At 43.8% G+C, this 14,808-nt stretch overlaps 1 protein-coding gene across 1 annotated transcript in view; it reads left to right on the forward strand.

The window, feature by feature from the left end:
- LOC139751080 (metabotropic glutamate receptor 6-like) overlaps positions 1-14,808 on the forward strand; it is a 126,713-nt gene that overhangs the window by 80,572 nt on the left and 31,333 nt on the right. The window contains exon 3 of the mRNA XM_071666183.1: positions 4,187-4,341. Coding sequence (XP_071522284.1) covers positions 4,187-4,341 — 155 coding nt within the window. The remainder of the gene's footprint in view (positions 1-4,186; positions 4,342-14,808) is intronic.

Below are 14,808 nucleotides of genomic sequence, written 5' to 3' on the forward strand. Positions count from 1 at the left end.
TATGACACTCATCAACAGACCAATCAAAATATATATGTATATACTTTTTCCCAATATATATAATTGTTCTTTTGTTCGTTATATGACAAAATATCCCAGCCTTCCTTTCGTGTTGCTGGGTATATATCATCTCTTACATTCATATTTCGCGGAGGGAAATGTATATATATATATATATATATATATATATATATATATATATATATATATATATATATGAAGAGATATGTTGGGAATATATTAAACAGGAGGCCATGTCTCTCTGACCCCTTTAGAGGGAGCAAAGTCTTTCCCCCAGAGGAGCGTACTGCCCCCAGAGACCTTCCCCATAGAGGTTCACTCCTCTAGAGATCTCCTCAGATGCCTTCCCCAGAGATGACCCACTACTCCAGAGGTTCCCCCACCCCCTTCCTTCCCCAGAGATGACCCACTCCTCCAGAAGTCCCCACCCTCCCTCAGACGCCTTCCCCAGAGAGCCATGCTCCTCTGGAAGCCGCCATCAAGCACTTCCTCGGCCACACACCCAGAGAACCTTACTACCCCCAGAGAAATCTATTACTGAGGCAAGACGCGTGGCGGCACCTGATACATTTCAACATCCAGACTGGGGTCCCACGGCTCGACTCCCGCTATATTTAACCCTCTTTTGCCGTCACATTTTTTTTTCCTTTTTTCTTTTTACGGCTGCTGACCGCTGGCTAACTGGGGAGAGAGAGAGAGAGAGTGAGTGAGTTACCCGCTTTACCAGTTCTTACGACAAGGTTCTTGCCAGAGGGGGCAGGGCTAGCGCGTCGTGCTCACCGCAGGAAAATCTACAGTTACGACGAACGTTAGAGGTGCGTGTGTGTGTGTGTGTGTGTGTGGGTGGGTGGGTGTTAAGTGTTGTGTGTGTGTGAGAACACCTCAGCCGAGACTTCCAGGGTTCAGTTCCCACTGTAGGTATGATGAGGCTCAGAAAACGTCGTATCTTTCTCATCGTGAGTACAAGCGATCTCATCATCCCCGGCTCTCTCTCTCTCTCTCTCTCTCTCTCTCTCTCTCTCTCTCTCTCTCTCTCTCTCTCTCTCTCTCTCTCTCTCTCTCTCTCTCTCTCCAACACACATGCCCTCAGGTGATTGCACAGGTAGAGCTAAAGCAGAAAAAAAGAAAAGGAGAAACATTTTAATCTCACAGTACTTAAGCTTACAGACAGCTAAGCGTCAAAGCTTAAGTCCTTCCTCTGGGAATGACTATGTGTTTCGTCCTTGATCCTCACAAATGAGCACACTTATGAAAAGTTAGAGAACATTTATACAAGTTATGTGCAGGGGACGCGACTGGAAATTCTACCCACTCGTTTTTTTTTTTTATTTTTTTATTTTTACTTTTCCAAAAGAAGGAACAGAGAAGGGGGCCAAGTGAGGATATTGCCTTTAAGCCTCAGTCTTATGTTGTTAACGCTACCTCGCTAACGCGGGAAATGGCGAATATGTATAAAAAAAAATGAGAGAAATAAAATGATTCCCATGTTCTCTCCAAGTTCAACCCATTTTCTTTCTCTTCTTTTTCGTCCAGCTGGTTCACCTCATCATCAGAACTTCCTGGTCTCTCAGTCATTATCTCCCACTTTATCATCTTATCAGCGTCTTATCATCCACGCTCTCTTGGCCTTACTAGAAACCACTGCCTAACTAGAGAACGAACACCTCCCCTCCCCCCACCACCACACCACACCCGTTCCCTGAAACCACACGATGGGCGGTAAGCACTTCGTTCTCTCTCTCTAACAGCCGAAAACACCACCCTCCCCATCCCCCATTTTCTTTCCCCCTCCCCCTTCCCCATTTTCCCTCATATACGTACCACAAAGGGGGTAGGGGGGGAGAGTGTTTTCTTTTTTTTTTCTATTTTTTACCGACGTAACTCTTTTTAAAATCGGCTTTGCGAAAAAATCCTCTTTCACCGAAAATAATGATACAGTAAAGCACTACAGACCCGCGCAGACCCGCGCAGACCCGCGCAGACCCCTCCTGGCCTGTGTGTGTGTGTTGCCAGTACTCGCGGGGGTTCGTTCCTGTAGGGAAAATCCTTTTGACTCTCAGAAACGTTCTTTGTGATCCTGTGTGATGCTGGATTTATAGCAGAAATCCCTCCCATCTCGTGGCTCCTGCTGGATTTTTTGCAGCAGGAAGGGATTTACTTCAGTATCCTCGAGGGATTTCAAACCATTATTTCAGTATTTCGGGGATTTAAAGCATATGAGGTTTGCTGCTATGCGATCACCGGATTTACAGGAGTAATCCCCTCTCACCGTGAGTGCCTGTGGGATTACAAGCTGAGGGATTTGTGCGTTCGAGTGTGTCCTCTGGGTCCATTATTATAGTGGTCTCGTAATCTCTCTCGTCCATGCTCAGGGGTCGTACCGTCGTGCTCAAGGGCCGTACCGTCGTGCTCAAGGGCCGTACCGTCGTGCTCAAAGAGTCGTACCGTCGTGTGAATCATGGTCGTACCGTCGTGCGAATCATGGTCGTACCGTCGTGCTCAGAGAGTCGTACGTCGTGTGAATCATGGTCCCACCGTCGAGCTTATGGGGTCGTGCCATCTGACCTTCCGTTTTCTTTAGGCACTTGACATGAAAAAAACTCGAACCGGAAAAAAAAAGAAAAAAAGAACAGAGCGACATCGACTCATACGTTATCTCCCGACGCTCGTGTTAAAGTCCTGCCATTGTTACACAAGTCCTCCCTCCCTTCCCAGTGCCCCTGGACGTGGCGATGTCTATAGAAAACGGGGTACCTACCTTCAGCCACGACAGATTTTACTTTCGTGGTGGAGGCGATGACGTAGCTAAACAGCGACGAAAGACGACAATATTTCCCCCATTGGCGAAAACGTGGACGACAATTTCCATGTGACTTTATAGGAAATGTGACATTGACCAGCTGGCTGGAGCGATGGGCCAGGCTCCCAGCTGGCATTCAAAGATGGCGACCACACCCTCCAGACCTCTCTCTCACCATTCCTGAGCGACTTGAAACACCGCCTGTGATTGGTTCTCTGAGAGTGGAGTCCTCACGAGCAGCCAATCCGAACGCGTCTGATGTGACGAGTTCTTTTACGGACGATTTTGAGATTATAGAACCGTCTATATAGAATGGAGAGATAGCAGAGTGTTTGCTGATAACGAATCTGCTTATCAGTTCTTATCACGAGCAAGGATTTTCTCTCTTTCTTTCTTTTTCTTCTTCTTCTTCTTCTTCTTCTTCTTCTTCTTCTTCTTCTTTATATTATTCATTACGAATCCATTTGGCCAAGATGTTCGCAAAACTGACACGTTTGAGTCTTCAAATGATCTCTCTGCTTCAGTGAGAGAGAGAGAGAGAGAGAGAGAGAGAGAGAGAGAGAGAGAGAGAGAGAGAGAGAGAGAGACTCTCATCCTCACCCGTAAGCACCATTAACCAAATCTAATGGTTGTTTCTACCCAATAGGTTTATCACCATACTACAGCAGTGTATGATGATAGTAGGCACCATTTAATTGCGCCATTAACTTGACACTCCCCTACCATTAGATCCTCAGTTAATGGCTCTCGTAATCACGTGCCAAATTATTATTCCTCGTACTCATTAACTCTATTACCTCAGTCAAGATAATGGATGATGTGTTGGTCTGTTTCACTTCCCATTTACATATATTGTCTTTCAACTTTAACCTCTTTTTTGATGACCATTAACCTCGCTGTTGACCACCATTAACCCAATTGTTGATCACCATTATATCCTCTACCTACCTCATGTCCTGCCTCAAGCACCATTCACAACACATGTTATCAGCAGTAACAACTACGTTAACCACCACCACCACCACTTCTAACGACCACCACTAACTACCACCACCATTAACGATCATCAACCACAACCCCTAACCACCATTAATCACCACGACTAACTTTGACCACCACTACCCAGCACGACCACCACTACCCAGCACGACCACGAACTACCAGCAGGACCACTAACCACCATTAATTACCTCGACTAACGACCCCCACTACCCAACATGACCATTAACTACCAGCAGGAGCAGAAACTACCCAGCAGGACCACTGACCACCATTAATTACCTCAACTAACGACCCCCACTACCCAGCAGGACTATTAACTACCCAGCAGGAGCAGTAACGAGCGTGTGTCCGCCTCTCCGGCAGGTTCCATCAGCAACATAGACGACGGAGAGTACAAGTGTCGTGATGGGTCGTCCCCAGAGGTACGGAACAAGGTCATCTCTGGGGTCGTGGGGGCAGCTTCCTCCGTCACCTCCATCCAAGTGGCCAACCTCCTCAGGCTCTTCAGGATCCCCCAGGTCAGTCCCCACCGGTGCCCTCAGGTTAGTCCCCACCTGTGACCCCAGGTCAGTCCCACCTGTGACCCAAGGCGAGTCCCCACATGTACCCCCAGTCAGTCCCCACCTGTGTCCCAGGTCAGTCCCCACCTGTGACCCCAGGTCAGTCCCCACCGGTGCCCTCAGGTTAGTCCCCACCTGTACCCCAGGTCAGTCCTCACATGTATACCCGAGGTCAGTCCCCACCTGTGTCCCAGGTCAGTCCCCACCTGTGCAAGTCCCCACCTGTACCCCCAGGTTAGCCTCCACTTGTCCCCCAGATCAATCCCCTCTTGTCCCCCTAGGTGAGTCCCCACCCCCCCCCCCCTCCATGTGTCCCCAAGGTAAGTCCCCCCCCCCCCCCCCCCATATGTCTGCCAGGTGAGTACAAGACCCACATAAGGTGGAGACCTGACACTGTGTTAATATATAGTGGAGGATTATGTTCATCTGGAGGACACACTGAGGCAAGACCAGGTGGGAGGGGTAGACTGTAATAAGACTCGAACACCTCAGCCAAGACTTCCAGGGTTCAGTTCCCACTGTAGGTATGATGAGGCTCAGAAAACGTCGTATCTTTCTCATCGTGAGTGCAAGCGATCTCATCATCCCCGGCTCTCTCTCTCTCTCTCTCTCTCTCTCTCTCTCTCTCTCTCTCTCGACGCCTTAGCCCGTCAAGCTTTTATTAGAGCGAGACCACAAGTTTGACGAACCTTAACACAGTTATTCATCGCAAGTGTGGCCAGAGCTCCGTTTTTCCCCCAGTGTTCTTCATGGCGTAAGCGAACCAACCACAGATGCCTGTGGCTTCATCGCATTCATGACCCCGTGCACAAACTTCATCTCATTCATGACCCCGTGCACAAGCTTCATCTCATTCATGACCTGGTATACAAGCTTCATCTCATTCGTGACCTGGTATACAAGCTTCATCTCGTTCGTGACCTGGTATACAAGCTTCATCTCATTCGTGACCTGGTATACAAGCTTCATCTCGTTCGTGACCTGGTATACAAGCTTCATCTCATTCGTGACCTGGTATACAAGCTTCATCTCGTTCGTGACCGGGTATACAAGCTTCATCTCGTTCGTGACCTGGTATACAAGCTTCATCTCGTTCGTGACCTCGCACGGAATGCCTGCAACTTGTGCCGTGAGTCTTAACCCCTGTGAGGAAATGAGGGCAAGATCCCTCCCTCCCTCACTCACTGGCTGGACTCCACCTCATCACGGAAGACACTGGGGTGCAAACCCGCACCTCCTCAAAAAAAAAAGGAGAGAAATTATTCCAATGTGAGTTGATCTCATACATTTTTCTTGACTATGTAATGGAATCTTGTGAATTAAAGGTCGAGAAATATTCATGCCAGGTCAAGTGAAACACGGCGCGAGATGGTGAATATTCTCTTGGAGGATGAGTTGACAAGGTCACCACCAATGTGGCGAGGGGTCAACAACGGTTGACCTGAGATGACCTGTTCTCATGATAACACTGTTGGGATGACCTGTAAGATGACCTACACGCCTATCATCGTTAGTGTGACCCGTTGGATGACCAGGGATGACCTGTACACATTATAGCACCGTTAAGATGACCTGGGATGAAGGTGACCTGTTCGATGGCCCAAACCCAGTATCACCGTTGGGGTGACCTGGATGATGACCTGTACACACACACACACACACACACACACACATACACACATACACACACACACACACACACACACACACACACACACACACCCGGGACTCCACATCAGGTAGCTTCTCCTCAAAAGATATTCCATATCTTATGAGGTTGCTCATCCAGCTGCTTCTTTCTCTTCCTCGAGTCGCTCTCCGTCGCGTTGCCTTGCACGCGCCTGTGTGGTGAGGGCCAGAGAGAGAGAGAGAGAGAGGGGAGGGAGAGAAAGACAACCCCCTCCCCTCATGTCTCTCGCCTCTAAAGCACCTGGGGAAAAAAGATATATATATAGAGAGAGAGATTCTCCAGTGTCTCTCGCCTCCCACCGCAGGTGAGGAAGAGATAGATAGACAGAGAAAGAGAGACACACACACTCCCTCCCCCCTTCCCCAAGACGTGACCGGCCACAGCAGCTGTGTCGGTGGCCTGATACATAATTCCCCAGTGTGGCAGCCCAGCGTCTGGTTGGTGTGTGTGTGTGTGAGGGGAAGGTGACACACACTGCCACACACCTGCTCTAATGTGCTTTTCCCTCCTGTAGCCTCTCAAGCCCGCTGTAGTGTGGCACACCTCCCTCACCTTCGCTGTATCAACCCAACCTACTAAACAATGAAGTAAAGTTATACTGTAATGTCATTCTTTTATATATATATATATATATATATATATATATATATATATATATATATATATATATATAAATATATATATATATATATATATATATATATATATATATATATATATACCACCTTGATTACTAATATATGATTTTATCATCAACTTTATCAGTACAACATCATTTACCGTAATGTCCATCAGTTGTACGTTGAAACAAGGAACACAGATAAAGTAAATCATACATAAACTCTTCTCTAGGATTTGTTTTGATAAAAACAACGACATGGTTTCGAAATCTATAACTTTTTTTTGTGGTTGTTGTTTAATATCCCACATTACGTCTACACTCAGATAGCTCTTGTGGTCTAATTTCCAATAAAAAAAAAACATTAAATTGATAAATGAACATTTCAACTTTGACCTTTATGTGCAAATCTTGCCTTATCATTAAAAAGTGAAAAAAAAAACCAGTTGAAACACAATGAAACGCTATGAACGCCAGCAAAAAAAAAAGACCATGTGATTATCTTAGAAAATCATGATTATCATTAATCATCATTAGAGTGATTATCATTAATCATCATCAGAGTGATTATCTATGACATCCAAGTCAATGTTGATCAGACACGTAATTTCCAACGGCATAAATCCTGTATGTTTGACATCAACAAGGTGTGTAAACAAATTGTTTGTATAGCAAACACTTTACACAAACTGAACTGAGAATATATATATATATATATATATATATATATATATATATATATATATATATATATATATATATATATATATATATATATATATATATATATTTATATATATATATATATATCAAAAGTCATAATCCTCTTTAAAAAATACAGTCCTTTCAGATTCAAAATGAGTAATAACATGATGAGTATTACCCATGATGAATAAGGTGAGTCTCCTGTATCATGAGGGTATATTACCCATGATGAATAAGGTGAGTCTCCTGTATCATGAGGGTATATTACCCATGATGAATAAGGTGAGTCTCCTGTATCATGAGGGTATATTACCCATGATGAATAAGGTGAGTCTCCTGTATCATGAGGGTATATTCACCTTTACTGTGATGGGTAAGCCTGACTCAGGGTGATGAGTATGTAAACGTAATTCATACGATTATTTACACTCATTAGCTTTGCAGCGTATTCATCATGTGTGATGGATCCATTTCCTTAAAAGTGGTCATATACCCCTTTAAAGTATGGTGTCCCTAAAATCATTGTACTTAAAGGATAAATGTAATTCAGTTGATGTATATATTGTATGATCATTAACTTTATAATGAACTGGCTCGTTGTATTTAAAGGGAAAATGAAAATTGGTTAGGACTTTATAACCTTTAAATGCAATGACCTAAAATTCTATTCTATATCCTTTAGGTCGAATGTCCTTAAATCTTCATTCCTACATACCCTTAATTGTGATATCCTAAAATCATTCGTTTTAACGAATCCTTTAAGAATTGTAACCTAAAATATTGTTTATTCTATGCCCCTTTAAGTATGAGGACTTAAAATATTCTGTGGCGCACAGAAATTTATGAGTTAGCAATGAACAAAGACAAACATAGAAATAATAAGATAGGAAGTGACTGAAAAAGGAGAGATACAGAAGAGGGAGACAGGGAAGAGACAGTAAAAGACAGAAATAGACAGATTTGAAAATACGAAGCTGGTGACCTAACGAGACACAGAAGATACGAGACAAAGACACAGTTAGAAGTATGATAACCAAGAGATAGTCCAGGGAAAGACATAGACACAAACTGTATATGAATATTGATATAGAATCAGAATTGAAAATAAAAAGACTCAGAAAATGATAGAGACGTAGATGGAACTGTTACGACAAAGACACAAAGACACAGATAATTTGCTGTATCCCATGAATATATTTACTGTCCTCCATATTCTTCAGGATATTTCTTTGTCCCGCTTAAGTTCACATATTTCTGTGTTTTGCGTAAGTTCGGGACATTTCTGTGTCCTGCGTAAGTTTAGGACATTCCTGTGTCCTGCGTAAGTTCAGGACATTTCTGTGTCCTGCGTAAGTTCAGATTATTTGGGTGTTCTGCGTAAGTTCAGGACATTTCTGTGTTCTGCGTAAGTTTAGGACATTCTTGTGTCCTGCGTAAGTTCGGGACATTTCTGTGTTCTGCGTAAGTTCAGGACATTTCTGTGTCACGCGTAAGTTCAGGCTTTTGAAAGCTTCGAGCATGAAAGGCTGTCAATGTTGTTTATCTAATCCCAGTTCTCTGTCCAAAGAGATGTTTTCGTATTAAAAAATACAGTTTACAAGCTGTATGAAGGAAGGGAATTTATACTGAGTTGTATTCTCGCTGTATATTTTGTTGTGTTCTTGACGCCAGCGTCTGGCCCCCCCAGGGTAAACACACGTATTTATTTGATTAACATTTCACGTTTTATCTTTCCTTATCTGTCCCCCCAAAAAATTCACACAGCGCGTCATTCCCTCAGTGGAAAGAACAGTGGAAGGGAAATCCGATATATGTCTTCCTCAACTCAAAATAAAAGACAAAAAACCCTTTTCCATATGTTTTTCAAATAGTTTTTAAAATTATGTAAAACATTGCAAAAAAAAAACCACTAAATATTCGTTGCTGTTACGTCATACGTTGATGAGTCTACGTTATACTTAGTACAGTGGTGTTGATATAGGCATATGTCTAAAATTATATCATATCTGAACCTTTTTTTTTCTTTTCGTTGGTTTAAACTGAAAGGGAAAAAAAATATTCCACCAATCGTGTCATTATGTTTCGGTCGACGTAGCTAACAGATCATTCAAAGATGTCATTATAGAAGGACCATAGAGACAATAACATGTTTATGGTGTTACAGTTATTCTGAACATGTGAAGAACGTGTTCAAGATTGTTCAACTGGTCGTTATAACTTGATGTTCACGGCCTTAAATGACCCCTGGCAGTTGACGGGGTTAAACACCAAACAACCTAACCTAACCTAACCTAACCTAACCTAACCTAACCACATAACCACTACTACCCCATAACCTCCACCACTGCCACACCACCACGTCAGTTCTGGCCAGACCCAATGAGACACAGTCTTCAAACTTTCACCTTCTTCTTGTCGCGTAATTTTCCCAGCCACATTTTCTTCACAACCCTGAACACATACATACATTCATCAGCTACAACAGACCCACGCCACGTTTTCTTCACAACCGTGAACACACATATACATTCATCAGCCACAACAGAATAACTGGTTGCTCCCTCACAGAGGGCTATTGTGTGGCACAATGTGAGGTTTGGTTAGAACCAAGTGCTCGACTCTGTTTTGCATGGCAGAGGTGGTTCAGTAGCTGTATGCAAGACACAAGCATTATATGTAGAGAAAGAGAGAGAGAGAGAGAGAGAGAGAGAGAGAGAGAGAGAGAGAGAGAGAGAGAGAGAGAGAGAGAGAGAGAGAGAGCAGAGAGAGAGAGAGAGAGAGAGAGAGAGAGAGAGCAGAGAGAGAGAGAGAGAGAGAGAGAGAGGCAGACATATACAGATGCGTTGTTTCAACCCTCCCCTTTTTTCTTCTTCTCCATATTTCTCTATGAACATCTCACATTCTGATCTCACATTAATCCTCTCACAATCTCCATACAGCAATGTCTGTTTATGACTGTAATCATAATAAAGTTCTTTGTCTAGATCGGGATTCATCTCGTCTCTGATTAGCTTTCGTGGGATTAGATTCGCCAAATTGCACGAGACAGGTGTAGATATGTGCGCTGATGTAATCGCACGAGACAGGTGTAGATATGTGCGCTGATGTAATCGCACGAGACAGGTGTAGATATGTGCGCTGATGTAATTAGCTGACATTTTGCTCGGTCAGTTCACCTCCTCACAATGCTCAAGGGCCATAAGGACGATCGATCGATGACACATCCACGCGATAGCCACCCTTGACTGCACCCCGCCGCTGCACATGTCATGGTTAATACTACTGAGGCTTTTGATCACACACGGTGTGAATTGGGAGTGTAACAGCCTCGTACTACCTGTTAGCTTGTTACGTGGCCCATACAATAATGTCTAGGTGGGGAGGGGAAAGAAGGGGGGGGTGGGGTTGTTAGTACCCCCCCCCCAGCAATATGTGTCACCAGGTTTAGTTCCTGCTACAATATCTGTCACAGTGGATTACTTCACCCCCTACAACATCTGTCACATGGCTTAATCTGCTGTACGATATTCGACATCTGTGTCACCAACTGAATAATGTTATCAAGATAAAAGAATATCTGTTAAGGGGACGTCTTCGAATATTTGGATGACAATATCTAGAAATGTTGTAGTCTGTAGTAATATATATATATATATATATATATATATATATATATATATATATATATATATATATATATATATATATATATATATATATATATATTCCCTTTATATTCGTGAGTTTCTTGTATAATGTTATCAATATACAAATGACCCATTGTAAACACCGAGATGGTTCATATTCCTTCTGTTTTTGCAATGAAACTTTTTTACTGACATAAATTGGTAAATTATTCTGTATCATGATTGATATAACTCAATATTTTTTTATTGTTGTTTTTAGTTAAGCCATTATCGTTTTGAGAAATGAAAAATTCTGAAGCAATTTTCATGGGGAAGAAATGGTAAATTTCGATACGATTAGATGAATAAAGAATTTATTTCTGGTGTGGCTGGACCATTAACCAGGAGAAGCAAGTCTTCCCCTCAGTTAATACACAAGTTTATGGCTTCCAAGACGAATTTAATACATCATAAACTTCTTCTCGTTTGTTTCCTCCAGGAACACCTGCTTCTGGCGTGGGTCGAGAGACCATTAAGTCGCCCCAGCTTAGAATATTTCAGCTTAAACTTTACAGCATAACTTAGTTAATCTCCTATTTACGTTTTCTGTCCCCCATTTTCTAGCTGCTGGCTTACCTATTTTTGAAAATAATTGGATTTTTTTTTAGGTAAACAATTATTATATTTGAAAAGCTTTGGAGGTGTTCATCAGTACTTTCACTCATGAACTCCTCACGTCAGACATGATACAATTTGTAGTTAGTGTAGAGAACATAACTTTGTTAACATCGTATGTTAAATTACATCCAGATCTGTAGGAGGTAAGAATAATGATTATAAGTTATTCTTGGAGTATGACACCTCAGGATGAACAAAGTCGACCTTGAAATGATCTTCTTCAACACCTGAAGAAAATGTTCAAGACTGTTCAACTGGTGGTTATAACTTGACCTTAACAGTCTTAATAACCCTGGTAGTTAATGAGCCTAAATTATAGATAACTAACCAACCAGATAATTCAATCTTAGTATTATCTTAACCATACTTATGTAAGGTTAAATAAACGAGTCTAGAATATATACACGCCAGTAAAACCAAACCTTTAGCTTACGTGGCTCAACCAACTTAAACAAGGTAGTTTTAACTTAGGTTTTTTTTGTGGGGGGGGGGGAGAGCAACATTGACACCCCCCCCCCCTCCTCATATTGCCACTGTAATCAAATGGAGTCAGGGATTTGCCACATGATGCAAGGGGCTTATGCAGTCACCGGCCGAGGCCTGGCAAACGTTCGAGGCCTGGCAAACGTTTATGGAGCGGCAAACGTTCGCACACCTCACTGTAAACCATCTGGACCCAGGCGACAACGAGTGTGTGTGTGTGTGTGTGTGTGTGTTTGTGTGTGTGTGTATGGTCGGTGAAGGTCGATGAGATTTTGTCGTCCCACACATTTCCCTGACATGTAGGTCACTTTGTGGTCAAATGTACGAGGTTTTTGCCCCCCCACGTCGTGATCGCCCCAGCGACGACGCTAGCGCGGAGCGATGGCGGGAGATAAGGTCGAAATGACGTGAGAGAATCGTGACGCAGGGAAACAGTTGGGATGTGAGCGATCGGTGAGGAGAAGCGACATGGCGCCAAAGTCATCATAAATTCCCCAGGTTTAATCCTTCTTTTGGCGCTCACTTTGCGTCGAGATGTCAAAAAAAAAAAAAACAAATTCAAAATGATGGTGGGCGCTTTCTAATTCAGTACTCGCCCAATGAGCATCAAAGATGAGAAAAATCATGAACGGATTTTAGAAAACTGGTGCGATGCGGCTCCGATGTACGAGGCAGGAGGAACATTACTGGAACCCAACACGAACAGGAATGTGTTGTCTGGCCTCACACACACGGGTTCGAATCTCGATGCTCACATCAGCATTCCTGCCGCAGGGAAGGGGCGAGGATTCGAACCTTGTGCTGGTGGAATGATGCAAGAAGGGAAGAGGCAATTGAGCTTGACTCATTTGCATTTGACAGTGAGTGAGTGAGGGAGGGAAAGAAGAAGAAAAAGATATTTTTAAACCTATATGTCTCTCTTTACAGTCCATGGCTTCATAGTTTCCAAAGTCCCGTAGTTAAGGATCGGTAGACCACCTCTGTGGCGACTGAGAAGTTGCCTTTTGCCCATAACGTTGCAACAGCCAGTGATTGACGCTTCATTGAAAGTAGGTGGTCGTCGTCGGTCGTTTAAGGTCGTGCCTTGAGCCCGTATGACGAGAGAGAGAGAGAGAGAGAGAGAGAGAGAGAGAGAGAGAGAGAGAGAGAGAGAGAGAGAGAGAGAGAGAGAGAGAGAGAACGACTATTCTTGGTATGTGTTAGTGGGTAATGGTGGTGGTTAGTGGCATTCTAGAGACAGAGTGAAGACTGTGGTTATGGTTATCACATAACATCTTCATTCACCATTGTGCACGTCAGGTGGTCGTCCGCCGTGGACCGGCGTGTTTTCACCCACCTGAGGACGACAGGTACGACCCCCTTGAAAGTACGACGGTACGACCCCCCCCCCCCCTGATAGTACGACGGCACGACCATTAAAGATATACGAGGGTACGACCCCTTGAGTGGGGTGTGCGACACCTGTGAGTGCGATGGCGTGATGTGTGTGTGGCCAGAAGGGAAGTGTTGTCCTTGTGTGTTCCAGAGATTAGATGGACAGATGTCACGTGTAATGACTCGTTCGTGTCGTCAGGGAACCCTGATCTGTAAGGTCATGATGACCTTCCTGCCCTAATTACGTCACTCTCCCTCCAGATGACGTCATTCGATAGGAATACTGATCACAAATTTCTTCTTGCAAATGGAAGTCGCTCGTGTTTGTTTTGTATCGAAGCTTTTGTCCTTGTTTTTAGTTGTTGTTGTTTTTGTTTGTAAGCTTTGGGCCAGTCAAACTGCCAGGGTAGTTAAGGTCGTGAACGTCAGGTCATTACCACCACGCAAACCACGCCACGCAAACCACGCCACGCAAACCACGCCACACAAACCACGCCACACAAAACTACGCCACAGCCACACACATCCCATGCCTCCCCACCTTCGCCAAACAATTTGACAACACACACACACACACACACACACACACACACACACACACACACACACACACACACACACACACACACACCTGCAACACACACACACACACACACACACACACACACACACACACACACACACACACACACACACACACCTGCAACACACACACACACACCTGCAACACACACACACACACACACACACACACACACACTCAGGTTAGACACCATGAGTAGCATGAATTCATCGCTCAATTGTTTCACCAATTGTTGCATGACGGATGCGATAGAGGATTAAAGAACCTGAGCCGTATATACTGTTTCATAAGGGTGAAAGTGACCCGGAATCAATTATTTATTGGAGGGAGATTATTGTTTGGGGGATGACAAAGGTATACACCATTTGTTTTTATTTCCATGATGTTGTGATGGCTGGATGTTCGACAGGTGGGGAGGTTAGATGTTGATGACTTTGTGATCATTTCCTCTTGGTATGATGTTTAAGGTTTTATGATTCGGTTTTCCTAATTTGTGGTTTTGATGAGGGAATTGATGAGTGACGTCACGGGTTTAATGACTGGGTTGATGACATCACTGATGGTGTTCGTAGTGGTCAGGTTGTGTATACAGTGGGAGTAGTGGTGGTGGTGGGGGAGGAGGTGGTGGTGATGTTTTGAGTGGGAGAGATGGAGATGGTGTGGTTGA

Source organism: Panulirus ornatus, chromosome 11 (genome assembly GCF_036320965.1).
Source record: "Panulirus ornatus isolate Po-2019 chromosome 11, ASM3632096v1, whole genome shotgun sequence".
Lineage (NCBI taxonomy): Eukaryota > Metazoa > Arthropoda > Malacostraca > Decapoda > Palinuridae > Panulirus > Panulirus ornatus.